Source organism: Astatotilapia calliptera, chromosome 7 (assembly GCF_964374335.1).
Source record: "Astatotilapia calliptera chromosome 7, fAstCal68.1, whole genome shotgun sequence".
NCBI classification, from domain to species: Eukaryota; Metazoa; Chordata; class Actinopteri; order Cichliformes; family Cichlidae; genus Astatotilapia; species Astatotilapia calliptera.
The window spans coordinates 41,147,301-41,165,137 of NC_137428.1; the positions used below are offsets into that span (position 1 = coordinate 41,147,301).

The 17,837-nt window shown below is 44.1% G+C and overlaps 1 protein-coding gene across 1 annotated transcript in view; it reads left to right on the plus strand.

Annotated features, from left to right (window-relative positions):
* Window positions 1-17,837, plus strand: part of gfra2b (GDNF family receptor alpha 2b) — a 148,107-nt gene that overhangs the window by 96,715 nt on the left and 33,555 nt on the right. Inside the window, exons 4-5 of the mRNA XM_026174688.2 lie at window positions 3,639-3,838; window positions 10,907-11,094. Coding sequence (XP_026030473.1) covers window positions 3,639-3,838; window positions 10,907-11,094 — 388 coding nt within the window. The remainder of the gene's footprint in view (window positions 1-3,638; window positions 3,839-10,906; window positions 11,095-17,837) is intronic.

Below are 17,837 nucleotides of genomic sequence, written 5' to 3' on the forward strand. Positions count from 1 at the left end.
AGAAAGGTACTCATTACAACCAACGTCTACAGAAGAACCTTCAAGCAGATGGGCTGCAGCAGCAGGAGACCACATTGTGTCATTCCTGTCAGTAAGAACAAGAAACTCAGACTTACAACACAGTCTGGTTTCTGAACATGACAAGTTCGCTGCACTCAGTCCAACAGAGCACCTTCACCTTCATCACAAAGGCAGCAACACACCTGCAGAAACTGTGTGATGATGTCATGATGATGTCATACCATGGAACAAAGTCTGAGGAACATTTCCAGCAGCTTGTTGAGTTAAAGCAGCTCTGAATGAAAAGAGCCCATCCACATCCTAACAAGGAGTAACTAATAAAGTGGCCAGTGTTTAATTAAAGTCTAAGAACACATTGGCGGCATAAAGTAAATGTAAAGAAATGAACACACACACTGTGTCCTGTCCCTCAGTAGGCTTCCAGACGTTGGCCATCAGGAAACAGGATGATACAGAAGGATGATTCTTAACTGTGAATCATGCAAAGCCACTCTGATAAATTCCATGAGTGAAAAACGGAGCAGGTCATGATCAGGGAGCACTTCATTTAAACCCATTAAACTCAGGATGTTCAGTATTTGGATGAAGCCGCTCATGAGAAGAAACCTCAGCCTGTCAGTCACATTTAATCAGCACTCAGGTAAAACAGATCAGACTCAATGAAACTCAGCTCGTTAACAAAGAAGCTGCACTGATGCTGATGGTGTCTTACCACGTTGCTGATGATATCGTTTAATCAGCACCTCACAGGCCGTCAGCTGACCCCCTCTCCCTGTAATGTTCTGTAGCCAGTGAGCAGAGACCTGTCAGACATGCCGCCAGTCCTTCGGCCTGCTTCTGCTCCACTTAAGACTATTTGCCTGTTAGCAGCTGACCCAGGGTCAGCCAGTCTGGGCGTGTCCCTGTGTATCATGCGCTCATCAGAAACGTCCTGCACAGCGAAGGTGGTCAGAGCAGTCTGCCTCACAGGCAGGAGATGCTAATCAGCACCGCTGTACATGTGAATGCAGGTGATTACATGTAATCACATGTGGGTACATGTGATTGCAGCACTCAGACCTGACATGGACACGACTACAGCACTTTCACTGCTCCTGCAGCGTGCTCACTGTTAAACCCTAACACAGCTGCAGGACACAGAACCACAAACACTGCCTCCTGTTACAGTCCTAATTAGGTCACATGGTGAGTGCACTGATGGAGCTGAAGTTGTTGATGGAGGAAAAACAGACTTCTGTGCTGCTGTTTGTTGGGTGGATGTGAGCAGGTGGATGCTGTTGTCACGGCCAGCGGGGGCAGACCGTGTGGAGAGTGTGTGGTGGACCCAGGCGCGAACACAGGCGAGGAGACAGGAGTGAACTTAAACTGAAAGAGAGCCTTTATTTGGGCTGATGCAGGAGGGAGTAGACAAAACATAACAGGGACAGACTGCAACTAACCAAAAACTTAAACTGGAAAAATACTAACCTGACTGTAAGGAATAACTATGATCACTGTGAACAGAATGCTGTGCAGATGCATGGAAACTGTGAACCAAATGGCATGACGAAACAGACATGACCTGCACAGAACCTCATCGTGCGGCTGCATGAAAAACAACAGAAACCAAATGGCAAACCTGAACTGCACAGAATCCTGAAAAACACTTAACTTGACCAGAGGGGAAGTACACAGACAACGCGACAACGAACAAAGGAAGACTGAGGACTTAAATACACACATGAGGTGATCAGGGGAAGTGGAGACACATGAGAACACAGCTGACTCGAATGAAACATAATGACAATACAGGGGAGAGAAACACTAACTACAATGAACAAAGAACACCAGACTCTTACAAAATAAAACAGGAAACACGGAGACATAGACATGGAGATAAAACATGACATGAACTTAACCGCATAGACATGAAACATAGACGCAGGAACCAGGGAGACTGAGTACAGGCGGAGATGACAGAAATAACTAAGAAATAAGGCCTGAACAGCAACCTAGAATTTAACTAGACTGAAAATAAATACAAAAAAATACATAAAAACTCAAACACTGGGTCACATGACCCAGTACCGTGACAGCTGTGCTGTTTAGGATTGTGTCACAGTGAGCTGGCTCTGAGAGCAGGGAGCCCTGACTGACGGAGGCATGTTCTGTGTCTGTTTGTGGGTCTGTGTGCGGCGCTGATTGCTGTTTTGTGTGGTTTTCTTTCTTCACAGTCTGAGTTGTTAAAATGTTTCTGTGTGGATGTTGAGTCTCTCTATTAAACACGTCCAATATATAAAAGTAGTTTTATATATTTGAAGAAGGATGCAGACTGATTGACTCATGGAGCAAACTTAAGCAGTAAGTGGTTTACGCAGGATTACAGAGGATTAGTCACATGAGCTCGTACAGCGTACCAAAGACAGCTCTTCTTCATTTAAGTTTATCTGAATTCATCACAACAACTCAGACATCCTGATAAAAATATCATTTATAAAATCTCAGCTTTGTATTTAGAGTTTTCTGTTTTAGGAAGAAACACAGTTACAATGATGACCTTTAACCTGTCCAATCACGTTGATGGACGTGATCTGTGATCACTCTGCTCTCATCCTGTGATTATTGGGCATGCGGGTGCAGACTAGAGGGCTGACGGAGCAATCAGTCACACATCGTTCGTGTGATTTTAATATGTTATTCAGTGCAAACATGTCACTGGGTTTACACAAAGATCGCAGGTTAGATAAATCAGAGATGTTCCTGGCGACCAATTTCTTCGTCTACTAAAAAAAGATTCTTCAACAATGAACCATGCCGCTTCATTATCAACATTACATGTTATACTCCAGACAGCAAGGCAGAAAAACACTTTAAATAAACTAATGTTAAATATTGTATGAAAACATGTTAGTACAAAAGTTCACGTGTTATTAAAACTGTGACTGAGCAATGCGCCGTGCATTATTGAAGCTAGTTCATCCACTTCAATAAAAGTTCAAATCTAAAATAACACATTAAATCATTCATTTATTTTCTTCTGCTGATCTGAAGTTGGGTCTCGGGGGCAGCAGCAGGGAAGCCCAGACCTCCTCCTCACCACGTCCTCCAGCTTATCCAGAACCATCAAGGCGTTCCCAGGCTAACCTCCTCTCTGGAGGACAAGCCCGGCCAGAATAGACAGGAGGCGAAATGTTCACTTTTCTACAACAAGCGAAGCTTCTCTGTAGTTATTATTCAAATTCACCTGTTTAATGGTGCATGCTGTAGTAGTGTTCTTATTATTTTGTCGAAGGTGACTTTCTGTTCCTCCTCTGAGTTTCTCTTTGTTTTTGTTTTTCTTTGACCTCCGGCCTTCGGACTTTTCAAAGTAAGTGGAGAAGCAGAAAAACACGGTTAATCATAAAAACAGAAATCGAAGCTTTCAGTCTAAAAGTGTCTTTTGGGAGACGCGAGAGTGCCGCGAGTGGAGTGATTACAGCCTTGCTGATTGGAGCCTTGCTGAAGTCAAGTCGCTCTCTGAAAACGTTCAATTATCTTTCAGCAGATTATTTCATTAAGTGCACAAATTAGTGCAAGCTGGGGCACAAAGACGTGTGTGAGTCTCTTTAATTTATCTTTTATCTCTTCTCTCTCTGCAGATTCATCTCTGACCAAGATGAGCCCCTGCTCCGAGGCAGGGAAACCCTGTAACCCCTGTCTGGATGCGGCGAAGGCTTGTAACCTTAACGAGACGTGTAAACGTCTCCGATCTGCCTATAACTCCATCTGCAGCAAGACCACGCCCCCGCAGCCCTCTGCGGGCTATCAGGAGCCGTGTAGCAGGAAGCGATGTCAGAAGGTGGGTGCAGCGCCTCAAGTTTGAGGGGAAATCCTGAAGCAGTGAGAAAACTGCCCAGCGTTCAGCTCAGCTGCACGAAGCTCAGCTTAATTTCACACTTTCACAAAGCGTAGATAAAAAAAAACAAACTCCGAACCTCTCCACAACAGCATCCTGCTCCAGCGTCAAAGGCAGGGAATGTGGGAAATGTAGCAGGGAGGTGGTTTAAAGACAAGGAACATAGCTCTGACCCAGACTGCAGGTACATGCTGCAGGTCACAGGCAGGGGATGCTTAATAAGGCAAGGCAAGGCAAGTTTATTTGTATAGCACAATTCAACAACAAGGTGATTCAAAGTGCTTTACAGAGACATTAGAAACAAAAACAAATGAAAAGCATGATTTAAAATTGATTAAAACAAGCAAACAAACAAACTAACTAATTAACAAACAAACAAACAAAACAGTATATAAAATCAAAACAGATAAAATCAGAACAGTAGATAAAATCAGTAGTTAAAATGTTAGTTTTGAAATTTAAGCTTAAAAGTGTGGATTTGGTGCTTTATTCAAATGCAGCTGAGAATAGGTGAGTCTTCAACCTGGATTTAAATAAATTGAGTGTTTCAGCTGATCTGAGGCTTTCTGGGAGTTTGTTCCTGATATAAGGAGCATAAAAGCTGAATGCAGCTTCTCCGTGTCTGGTTCTGACTCTGGGAACTGATAAAAGACCGGATCCAGATGACCTGAGGGATCTGGAAGGTTCATACTGGGTCAGGAGGTCACTGATGTATTTTGGTCCTAAACCATTCAGAGCTTTATAGACCAGCATCAGAACTTTAAAGTCTATCCTCTGATGGACAGGCAGCCAGTGTAAAGACCTCAGTGCTGGACTGATGTGGTCCACTTTTTTGGTCTTAGTGAGGACTCGAACAGCAGCGTTCTGAATGAGCTGTAGTTGTCTGACTGATTTTTTAGGTAGACCTGTAAAGATGCTGTTACAGTAATCAAGCCTACTAAAGATGAATGCATGGACTAGTTTTTCCAGGTCCTGTTGAGACATCAGATCTTTTATCCTTGATATACAGTGGGGCAAAAAAGTATTTAGTCAGCCACCGATTGTGCAAGTTCCCCCACTTAAAATGATGACAGAGGTCAGTAATTTGCACCAGAGGTACACTTCAACTGTGAGAGACAGAATGTGAAAAAAAAATCCATGAATTCACATGGTAGGATTTGTAAAGAATTTATTCGTAAATTAGTGTGGAAAATAAGTATTTGGTCACCTCAAACAAGGAAAATCTCTGGCTCTCACAGACCTGTAACGTCCTCTTTAAGAAGCTTTTCTGTCCCCCACTCGTTACCTGTATGAATGGCACCTGTTTGAACTCATCATCTGTATAAAAGACACCTGTCCACAGCCTCAAACAGTCAGACTCCAAACGCCGCCATGGCCAAGACCAAAGAGCTTTCGAAGGACACCAGGAAAAGTATTGTAGACCTGCACCAGACTGGGAAGAGTGAATCTACAATAGGCAAGCAGCTTGGTGTGAAAAAATCAACTGTGGGAGCAATCATCAGAAAATGGAAGACATACAAGACCACTGATAATCTCCCTCGATCTGGGGCTCCACGCAAGATCTCATCCCGTGGGGTCAAAATGATCATGAGAACGGTGAGCAAAGATCCCAGAACCACACGGGGGGACCTGGTGAATGACCTGCAGAGAGCTGGGACCAAAGTAACAAAGGTCACCATCAGTAACACACTACAACGGCAGGGAATCAAATCCCGCAGTGCCAGACGTGTTCCGCTGCTGAAGCCAGTGCATGTCCAGGCCCGTCTGAAGTTTGCCAGAGAGCACATGGATGATACAGCAGAGGATTGGGAGAATGTCATGTGGTCAGATGAAACCAAAGTAGAACTTTTTGGTATAAACTCAACTCGTCGTGTTTGGAGGAAGACGAATACTGAGTTGCATCCCAAGAACACCATACCTACTGTGAAGCATGGGGGTGGAAACATCATGCTATGGGGCTGTTTTTCTGCCAAGGGGACAGGACGACTGATCCGTGTTAAGGACAGAATGAATGGGGCCATGTATCGTGAGATTTTGAGCCAAAACCTCCTTCCATCAGTGAGAACTTTGAAGATGAAACGAGGCTGGGTCTTCCAACATGACAATGATCCAAAACACACCGCCCGGGCAACAAAGGAGTGGCTCCGTAAGAAGCATTTGAAAGTCCTGGAGTGGCCTAGCCAGTCTCCAGACCTCAACCCCATAGAAAATCTGTTGAAAGTGAGTTGAAAGTCCGTGTTGCTCGGCGACAGCCCCAAAACATCACTGCTCTCGAGAAGATCTGCATGGAGGAATGGGCCAAAATACCAGCTACTGTGTGTGCAAACCTGGTAAAGACCTATAGTAAACGTTTGACCTCTGTTATTGCCAACAAAGGATATGTTACAAAGTATTGAGTTGTATTTTTGTTATTGACCAAATACTTATTTTCCACCCTGATTTACGAATAAATTCTTTACAAATCCTACCATGTGAATTCATGGATTTTTTTTTTTTCACATTCTGTCTCTCACAGTTGACGTGTACCTCTGGTGCAAATTACTGACCTCTGTCATCATTTTAAGTGGGGGAACTTGCACAATCGGTGGCTGACTAAATACTTTTTTGCCCCACTGTATTCTTGAGGTGATAGTAAGCTGATTTTGTTATTGTCTTAATGTGTTTTTCTAAGTTTAGGTCTGCATCCATCACTACACCCAAATTTCTCGCCTGGTTTGTGGTTTTTAGATGTATAGATTGAAGTTCTCTGGTGACCTGTAATCGTTTTTCTTTGGCGCCAAAGACTATTACCTCAGTTTTGTTTTTGTTTAGCTGAAGAAAATTGTGACACAACCAGTCATTAATTTCCTCAATGCATTTACCAAGAGCCTGTACAGGGTCTCGGTCTCCTGGTGACATTGTGTGTCATCTGCATAGCTGTGGTAGTTTATTTTGTTGTTCTTTATAATCTGTGCCAGTGGGAGCATGTAAATGTTAAACAGAAGGGGTCCCAAGATGGAACCTTGGGGAACTCCACATGTGATACTTGTCTGCTCAGATGTGAAGTTACCTATTGATACAAAGTATTTCCTGTTTTCTAAGTATGTTTTGAACCAGTTTAGTACAGTTCCTGAAAGACCTGCCCAGTTCTCCAGTCGTTTGAGTAATATGTTGTGGTCAACTGTGTCAAATGCTGCACTGAGCTCCAGTAAAACTAAGACTGACATTTTTCCACTGTCTGTATTCAGACATTTGTCATTAAACACTTTGGTCAGAGCGGTTTCAGTGCTGTGGTTCTGTCTAAAACCCGACTGGAAGGCATCATAGCAGTTATTCTGTTTTAAGAAGTAATTGAGCTGTTGAGAAACTGCTTTTTCAATGATCTTACTTAAAAATGGGAGATTTGAGATCGGCCTGTAGTTGTTCATTTGTGTCTTGTCAAAATTGTCCTTTTTCAGTATAGGCAGCATAAAACAGTATAAGCCCTGTTTTATGCTGAAGGTCCTTCAGGCCTCATCCTCCTGGTCACACAGGCACAGTTTTCTGTATTGAAACAAGTGGTTTAACTCACACTCACTCGGATGGATGCACCAGGCTTTAGTATCTTGCCCAACGGTACTTCAACATACAGACTGCAGTAGCAGGGGGTCAAACCTCCAACTTTCTGATTCGTCAATAACTGCTCAGGGTGGCAGTTGAGCTCAGTGCGTTGAGCAGGCACCCATGTGCTGTACGGCTGAGAGCGGCCGGCCCAGGTTCAAATCTGACCCGCGGCCCTTTGCTGCATGTTTTCCCCTCTCTCTCTCTGCTTTCCTGCCAGTTCTTCACTGTATCTGTCAATAAGGCCAACATAAAAATTAAATAAATAACCGTTTTTCCTTCTGAGCCTCTGACTGAAACTAGTTCATGTAAATTGAGAGCATGCAGCACTCACTCACAGACTGATCTGTTTACCAGGTCATAATACCTGCAGGTGTAAATTATGTAATTATTCTCAGATGATCTTTTAGTACAGTAACCTCATAGCAGCCATATTATTGGTCAGATGATGTCATTAAAAAAAATGCTCCACCAGCACAAACATATGCACGTGTGCAGTAAGCACACAGCTAGCACTGACAGCTGCCCGTGTCTCAGCGCCCTTCAGAGTGATTGAGCATCATTTACAGCATTTGTGGCACCTGAGGCTCAAACCTCACGGCCTCCATGTTTAAACCGTCCGAGGGTCTCTCTGATGATGGTGATGATGTGACAGCGCCTGGACTGCAGAGCTGGTGTTATGGTATCAGCGCTGCGCAGGCTGTGATGCTAAAAGCTTTCTAAAGGCTAAAAGGTTATTAACGTTTCAAGTTCCTCCTCCTCGGTTTCACTTTTACGTCAGTGGCAGAATTACACAAACTGTTTGTTGGAATAAAATCTTTAAAAATAGTCAAGTAAAAGTGCAGCATTTAAAATGCTTTTTTAATACGGTTATATTTCACCTGAGAAAGCATCTAAATTCAGCTCCACAGCTCCGAGGCTGAGATGAACACCCCTGGGCTCCATGGATCACAGACTCCTGGGAAAATCCAATAAGTCTGTGTGTCCTCATCACCGGGCCACAGCCAAACACCTGCAGAAAAACTGCCAGTTTTGCTCCCGGCTCAGAGTAGTGAGGAGTTTTTACCAACTGTGAGTCAGTGACACTGAAGATGCTCAAACACAGATTCAGTGCAGCAGATTTTACTGTGAGGATCCAGAGCAGCCTCTCTGAGCGTGTCAGGAAACATCACAGCTGAAGTAATTCTAGACTCGTCAGGTTTCGGCTTCAGTATTGCCTCAGGGCGTTTTATATTGTAAGGTCACGACCCTGCAATTATAATAATGCAAAAGGTAACATCCTGTTTGATTCAGTCACACCTGACAGGAAACAGTTAACTGAGCTCAGAGACCAGTTGAACAGGACGCTCAGACTTCTCGAACAGACTTCTATCCAATCAGACCTGAGGAATCACCCCCTGATGGACATGAGAAAGACTGCAGGCAAAGTCCATCTTTTATCTACAGTTTATGTCTTCAAATGATGCCGCAATTAAGGATGGGTATCGTTTAGGTTTTATCCGATACCAGTACCAAACCGGTACTTTTGAAACGGTGACGGTGCTTAAACAGTGCTCGAACCGGTGCTTAAAGAATGGAGAACACAGACTTTGTCCAAAAATCTCTCATGTTTAGCAGTTTTTTTTGTAAAAAGATAACAATGTTAGCCTTTTCTGCAGCTATAGGGTATCATTCTTGGTTGCAAGCAGTGCTTAAACAATGGAAAAAAAACACAAACTTTGTCCAAAAACCTCTCATGTTTAGCTGTTTCCCACTTTTCCTTTGGTCATTTTAGCCTTTTTGGCCAGGGTGAAGGGAGTATCTGCCATCAAACAAGAAGACAGCCGCATGGAACTACAACGGTGTTTGCTAGTTCACCTTACATGCATTAATTTAATAACGTGGTTAGCTTGCACACGAACAACATTAAGCTACTCACGCAGAGAAGAACAGCTGCTGCTGCATCATCATCCGTCATGATTTCTGCTACACTGGCAGGGCTAGGGGCCAGTAGATGTGCAGGGCTAGGGAGCAGTAGATGTGCTCGATGTGAGGTCTCGCAGCAAGCTATCAAATACGGTGCATTTCTCTGCTTTTAACAAAATGCTATACGTCGCCAGGTGTTTCATCAGATTCGAGGAGTTACCTCCTTTGCACAGTATCACCTTAAAGCACTTGTTGCAGGCTGCTGAGTTTGCATCTTTTGCTGTGAAGTACAGCCAGACTTTTGACCGCTTCGCCTTGGGCATTTTCTTCTTCTTCTTCTTCTTCTTTGTGTTTAACGGCGGTTGGCAACCAACGTAAAGGAGCATTACCGCCTCCTACTGTTCCGGAGTATGGGTCAGACAGTGAGTTCACAAGCTGTATAAAAAAAAAAAAAAAACCCTACCTTGGGCATTTTTAATCTGTAGCTCTGCTCTAAAAGAACGTACGTACCTGGGCCTGCCTACTACGCTTGCAAAGGTAAAATGATTGGCTAGAATCTGAAGTGTATGACATCTCAGGGGAAAAAAAGCACCGAAATGTGCGCTGCTTTTCGGTCTGGTTACTACCGTTTATGTCAGAACCGGTACCCATCCCTAGCCGCAAACAATTCTGACAAGTCTAACAAGCAAAACAAATGAGCTGCATCCAAAGAAGTTTAGGCCTTCACCGGGATTCTAACAAAAACATTTAGACCTATTGATCTTTGAGCCCAGATGTTTCAGACCCGTGAGATGTGTGGAACGCTATGTTAGTACTGGGGTCACTGCGGCGCTCCAGATCTCCTTCAGCATTAACATCAGCACAGAAGCTGTGTGCCAGGAGGTTCACGCTGAGGGCCTCCTGCAGGTGTGACATGAACAACTTTTATCCGTGTACAACCCCAATCCTGACAAAGTTTTCATGCTGAATTAAACGTGAATAAATAGAGAATGCAGTGATCTCAGAAATCTAGAATTTATTCTCAGTATAAAACAGAAAACCTGTCACGTGTTTAAACTGAGGAAATTCAGTTTTAATAAAAATCTAAGCTCATTTTGAATCATTCAGATTTCTTTTTAACATTTTACTCAGCATCCCGACCATGTGGATACCTGTGGACACCAGTCTCACTGATTTGTTGTAAAGCTAGTGAGTATTAAATCAAAGGGACCAGTGATGCTGCAGATCCCTCCTCAGTGAAACAGACCACTTTGCCACTTTTCTCTTTCCAGATATTTTTCCTAATTTGGGAATTCCTAGTTTATATTCCAGATAAATGCAGACACCAGTCCCGGCCAGGCGGTTGTCTCCCTCGGCACTTAGGAAAGTGATATTATTATTTAACAGGCTGTGCTATACTGTTAATGCAGGCTTCTTTTCTCATATTAAGGAATAATAGTTTAGTGCTTTTAGCTTTTTCGCTGCACTCAATCACCTGTACCACATTCCTCGTCTTGTTTACCTTTTTCTTCGCGTCGTGTGTTTCAGGCCCTGCGACAGTTTTTCGAGCGGGTGTCATGGGAGCTGAGCTACCCCCTGCTGTTCTGCTCGTGCCCGGACCAGGCGTGTGCTGAGCGTCGCCGTCGCACCATTGTCCCGTCCTGCTCACACCAGGAGAGGCACAAAGCCAGCTGTCTGGAGCTGCGGCGCACCTGCCGCTCGGACGCCCTGTGCAGGTGAGCCACCCTTGTTAGGCCTCGTTAGGGCTCCTCAGCATGATTTCCGCCAAGCCAGAGGAGGAGCTAATCAATGAAATCAGCAGCTCAAGAGCTTAATGGGGAGAAATCTCATAGACGCACAGGTGCAAATTACACATTTGATTGGTAAGCACCGGCTTTAAAGGTGAGAGAGGCTCAAAGTGGGCCAGTCAGGATTTCACACACACACACACACACACACACACACACGCACACACCTGCCCCCTTTAGCGACTACAGGCCAGGCGTCCTTGAGAAGGAAGCACTGCCGGGAAAATGCTCACACATGATTGGATGTTTTTTTTTTTTATCTGCGTGAGTATGAGCTGAATCCACTGATGGAGGCAGCACCTGACCTGAGACAGAGCTGCTAGGTCATGTGACTGATACTGCAAAGGTGCCACACACTTAGAGGAATCATCAGAAATAACGCTATGCACAGTTTCAAACCCACAGCTGCAGGAAATATTTACACTCTGAAACAGAAGAAATCTCTATTTTTCCACATGTGCAGGTCGGGTCTTCTAAACATCTGGATTTATGCTTCTCCATTGAAGTAGCTGCATCTGAAGACAGTCAAGCTTAATCTCATCATCACCTCAAAAGCACTCACAGTGCATATGTTCCTGTCCCTCAGTTAGAAAAATCAAGTTTATCTTAATATAATAAAGTTCCAAATATGAAAATGTGAGAAGAAAAGAGCCAGAGTGGTGAGAAAATATGACGAAAACTGTACATCAGAGACTCTTTACCCCCCTCCCTCCATGGAGGGGTAGTAGTTTGCTTACAGAGCAAATCGGTCCATCGCCCTTCACAGAGAGTGCTGAGCCATCTGGAGAACAGGAAGAGCTACGTGAGGATGTTCTTCATAGACTACAGGTCAGTCATTTTATTAATATCCGAGAGCTTTGTTTGGATTGATGACCATTTGAACCTGAACCTGTTAGTCGAGCTCTGGGAGAAGATCTCAGGCTGGAATCAGGCCTCCTGTTCCTGTAGGTCAGTTTTATCGCCACCTTCAGTCCGTCAGTCCCTGTTTGGTTTTTTATTTCCTGCTACACATTTTCAGCATTTTCATTGGTTCAGCCTGGCCGTTGAGGCTGAGCTCACAGAGCTCACTGCCATCATTTAATGATTCAAACTGTTTCCTTCCAGCACCTTCATACATTCAGCACAGAGTTGAGGTCAGACTCATCTCATCAAGCTTATTCATGTATGAGTGGGGAATGTGTGTGTTAGTGTGTATGTGTGTGTTAGTGTGTATGTGTGTGTGCGCACTCAGCCTTGACGGTGGAGGTTAAGCACTTGATGGACTTGTCTGATTAAAGTGAGCACATGCTGTCTCTTCGTGGTTTTGAGTGATGAAGCTGCTTCAGCAGAGAAACAGAAATATCAGATGTGCAGTCACACAGTGAGGCCGTGTTTCCACATGTTTCATACAAATAAACACAGACATCTGTAACAAGGACTGATTACCTGCATGAGTCAGGCTTACAACATGAAGAGGAACTTGAAGTTAGAGTAGGGCGAGCCGTCACAGCGGCACGAAGATAATGAGCGAACACAGTGGACATACAGTCAACTCTGACACATGTTTATCAGTCATTGATATATCGATCGGGTTATTATTGATGCTAACGGGCCCCCTGACTGCTGCCAGGGTATATAGTTTCTATAGATATTAACAATAATGATAATAATAATAATTATTAATAATAATAAGTATAAAATAATAAGTATAAAATAATAATAATAATAATAATAATAATAATAATAATAATAATAATAATTATTATTATTATTATTATTATTATTATTATTATTATTATTATTATTATTATTATTTAAATTATTTTAAAAGCGCCTTTCAAGACACCCAAGGACACTTAACAATAGAATAAAACATATAATAGAGATGACAAAATGAAGGACAATAAAAACAAAAACAAACAGTGGGTTCACAGTGAATATTCAGATTTGAACAGATAGGTTTTGAGTTAAAGATTTAAACAGGGGGAGGGAATCAATGTTTCTTAAATCTGGGGGTAGAGAGCTCCACAGCCTGGGAGTAGAGCAGCTGAAAGCTCTCCTTCCCACTGTGGTGAGGTGGAAAGAAGGCACGAGATAGAAGAAGAAGAAGAAGATCAAAGTGAGTGGGCAGTAGTAGCGGGTAGGTAGTGCTTAACAGGTCAAAAAGGTAAGGAGGAGCAAGGTTATGAAGGGTCTTGAAGGTGAGCAGAAGAAGTTTGTATATTATCCTGAATTTCACTGGGAGCCAGTGAAGTTCCTGAAGAACAGGGGTGATGTGCTGGTAGGAGGGGATTCTGATAATAATGCGAACAGCAGAGTTTTGAACCAGTTGAAGCTTATGGAGGGATTTTTGGGGTGTAAGATGGTGTAAGTTGATGTACTCAGTCTTGTCCTGTATGGATTTCTGTCGATCGCTGTTTTCCTCAACTAGTAAATCTGCCCTGGATTGTTTTCAGGTAGTTCTGAATGCTAATACCAAGGCTGCTTACTTGCTCGAGCAGACAGAACCATTCAATCACTGTGACTGCTAGCGTCCTTTCACTGGTTCTGTGTTAGTGTCGGGGTGCAGTTCAAAGGTCAAACATTTGTTTCGTGCATGTATCTGATGACCGGGAGTGCAGCCTGAGCTCCGCTGGTGCGGTTTGGTGGAAATTCAAGCTCTGTGACATGAATGTTAACGTTATGTACAGGTACATTTCATAAAGTACTCTTTATGCTTTGGAAATATATTACATTTTAATTTAATATGACATTTTTAGCTGTGTATTGTTCCAGATGCCAGCCCTAGTACACTTGGTGCCTATGGTGAAACAGTAAAGTGAACAAAGTGAAGCTTTGGTCCAGATAAGATTCATGCAACCACCTCTTCATGTGGACTTCAGTTTCAGCCTTTAAAGAGGAGATCAGGTCTTTTTTTAAAATGAGCTGATAATGAAACAGTGGTCAGCAAACAGCCAGAGGGTCCTTGTGTGGATCTTCTCCCACTCTTGTCCTGGTCCTGGATTTATTTATGTGTGATTACAACTGATAATGTACCGTAGTTTTTGGACTATACGGCGTACCGGATTATAAGGCACAATATCAATGAACGGGTCTATTTTGTTACAGAAGGCGCACCGGATTATAAGGTGCATTAAGCAAAACAAAACTGTTACATAATTCAAACTTTAATCAACTCATTCACGATAACTCTCAACATTGTTCAGTTGTAACACATAAAATACAGAACAAAACACTCACTTTTTCAGTTCATTCTTCGTCCAGAAATCCATCAAATTCTCGATCTTCAGTGTCTGAGTTTGACAGGTGGCCGATTTCGGCCCGTAAGCATGTCTCTTAAAAGGTGCCATTTTGGGGTCCTTATAATCACACCATAATATTATGTTGAAGCAGATTTTTGAGTGTCGTGTACCACAAAAAATCGGTTTGAGGTCAGTAAGCTCAACTAGAATTCATACATAAGGCGCACTGTCGATTTTTGAGAAAATTAAAGAATTTTAAGTGCCTTATAGTCTGAAAAATACAGGAAATATAGAAATACAGAGGAAAACCTCTGAAGCAGGTGTAAGAATCACAGTGACTCACATTGAAGTCACTTGGCTGTTTACATGTAAATGTCAGGCAACCTTTAAAATCCCCAGAAGGGGCTCCAAGCTAAAGGTATTCCCAGAATCCAGACCTCAAACCATCTGGATGAAACAAACAGCGATGCGGGTGGGACGGTTTGGTAATCTCGAGGAAAGGTGCTAACACCTGAAGGTTGAACTGAGATCCTTTGTTAGTGCACCAGTGGCATATTTAATTCTCACACGGTGGCCGGAGAGAACTCATCCCGAGGTTGTTCTGCCAGTTTTCCGGGGTTTACCGTCTCTATCCGTCCTGCTGTCAGCTTTCAGTCACATATTCTGTCCTCCATGTGGGTATCAGTTCAGCGGGTTGAGCATGCTTAGAGAGAAGCATGTAAACAGCTGACCTGCCTGCTGGGCTGAGCTCTCTTCCCATCAAAAGTTGCTTGTTGCTTCAGCAGCAGCAATGCTCCTCCACAGCAGGCTGGATCTCTTCACTGTGAAGAACCTGTGAAGGTGATAGATTGATGCTCTTATTGCTCCCACATGTGCAAAGGTTGTTTTTAAGAATGTGTATTTCCAACATATGATGCAGGAAAGCTCCTCCACTCTTCAATCAGCTGATTCAGCAACTCAACTCCTCGATGACTCCTCGGGACCTAACCTGGGCTGCTTTTAGGACTCACTGAGAAACCTGGCAGAGAAGTCCGGAGTCCAGTTCGGGCAGTGGCTCATGTTGGGTTGCCCACATATGGAGAGGTTATGTCAGCTGTTGGGTGGGCGCGGCATGGCCCGAAAGTCATGACGTGGTTATTGGTGGAGTATTTAGATGATCCTTTGCCCCTGCAGACAGCTCCCAGGTTTTTACAAGCTCCTCTCGGTGACAGCAGCAGGAGGTTTCTGTGGTTTCGGTGTCTAAGTGTGACCTATGGAGAAGCAGCAGATACATCAGTGAGTGGGAGTTGGAGTAAGACCACCAAAAGAACCTGAAAGCCAGAAGGCAAAAATCCAAATAAATGTCCCCACGACCCCCCCAACGAGTCCCCTCCCTCCCCTCAGAGTGCACTGCAGGTGACGGCCGGTATCACACATGGAGCATGAATCGTGTTTGATTGCCTGTAAAAAGAATCCGGAGCAGGCTCGTTCTTTTCCTTTTAGCCTCCATTAACCCCGGATGGAGAGCGGAGAGCTGCATAATCATGGGAATCCCGCAGGTCCTCCGGGTCTCGGCGGCCTCGGAGGGTGGCTTGCCTCCCACTGAGGCTGAAAAGCAGCTGGGATGAAACGACTGCTGGGAGAGGGACTCTGAGTGACAGAAGGAGTAATTAAATTTGGCCTTTGCCACAGGTAATGTAGGAGAAACCTACGGGGTGCTCTAAAAGGTTTTTGGACTTTATTTGCATTTCAAATAAGAGCACAGTCAGACCTACTGTTCATTTTCACTGAGCCAAAGACGGCGGCACCTCTCAGAGCTCCCGCTGAGTGCACACACTCACCTGTGTGCACTCAGGCTTCACCTGCAGATCTCTGCACGGAGTCATGGTATACACCAGCGGTCTCCAACCTTTTTTGCGCCACGGGCCGGTTTATGCCCGACAATATTTTCACGGACCGGCCTTTAATGTGTCGCGGATAAATACAACAAAATAAAACTAGTACCGGCACCGAAAAAAAGAAGATTTATTCATAACACACGTGAAAAGACCCAGGAAAACCGAGTTAACAATAAAAACGATAACAAAATAACGCTGAAAACCGATAAAAACCCTGAAAACCATACATTTCACACCGGAGCCTCAACTCTCGCGGCCCGGTACCAAACGACTCACGGACCAGTACCGGTCCGAGGCCCGGGGTTTGAGGACCGCTGGTATACACCACCTGTTAATTTACATGATTTGCTGTCCTTGTGTCCATCATGGCTGCTGAGGGTTTGTCCATATACAGGTGTGGACCTGTTCATGCCTGGTATACATAACTGTACTTATAACACCTGACTTGAAAGGGAATCATCTTTTAGACTTGCAGAGACTAAAAACATTCTCTCATCTGCTCATTGATTCCAGCATCTGCAGCTCTTCTCCGGACAGGCGCTCGTAAACGAGATTGTGTTTCCCTCTTTTTCACTTTAGTGCGCTTTAGAATTGATTTTAACATTTTATTGTTTGTTTTGAAGTGAGTACATGGATCAGCACTCTTACCTTTCTGAACTTTAACTAAGCACAGTGCTAACAGCTCGTTAAGGTCAGCAGCTCAGCGGTCTGGCTCTTCAAATTATGACCTCTCCAACACTCATCTTTAAAATCTTTGTTTGAAGTCTTTACATCTTTAGTTTCTGACACTTTTCTTTCTTCTAGTCTTCAGTATTTTCTTGCTTTGCTTTTTTCCAGCTAGTTGTGTGGCACGTTGGTCCACCATGCTCATGAATAACTTGACGTGACTGGGTTTTAGAAACTTGTTTAGCACGTGGCTGCAGTGACCTGGTGGATGTTCTCTCTTCAGTGCTTCCACAGAGGTGGTGTTTGCGTCCGGTATCAGAGGTGTGGTCTCTCTGAGGCGGCCATGGTGGCGGTTTGGTCCGAGGGCTCGGGCGTGAGTATTTAGTTGGGCCTGTGGTTCCGGCTGTGGTTCTGGGGCTGAGAACAAAGCAAGGCACTGAAGCTGCTCTGAACTGCAAACAGCACTCTGGAGTGATTTAGATCCTGGTTTGGATCTCATTACGATGAGCAAACATGGCGCTGTTTGTTCTGAATATGAGGGCGAGCGGCAGGTAGGGGCTGCTCTCTGATTGGTGGCATCACCGTGGCGCTCCTCCTGAATGTTTAACCTGGGTGCACACAATTTCCTGTCTGTGTCTGGTGATCTTGCTGCTTTGTTTTCTCTCGCTGTTTCTTTAATTAAGAGTCCCTGAGTGGAAATGCTCATTTGCATATTTACATATTAGCATAGCTGACGAGCCAGCGTCTGCATCAGGATGGCTCGCCCTCGGTCACACTCATGGTTATATTGCTTTCTGCACCATCTTCACAGGGTGAGCTCGTCTTACTGCCCCCCCCCCCCCCCCAACCTGGAAAGCAGGCTTCAGACGAGTGCAGAGGAAATGAGATGAATCACAAGCACGTCGGC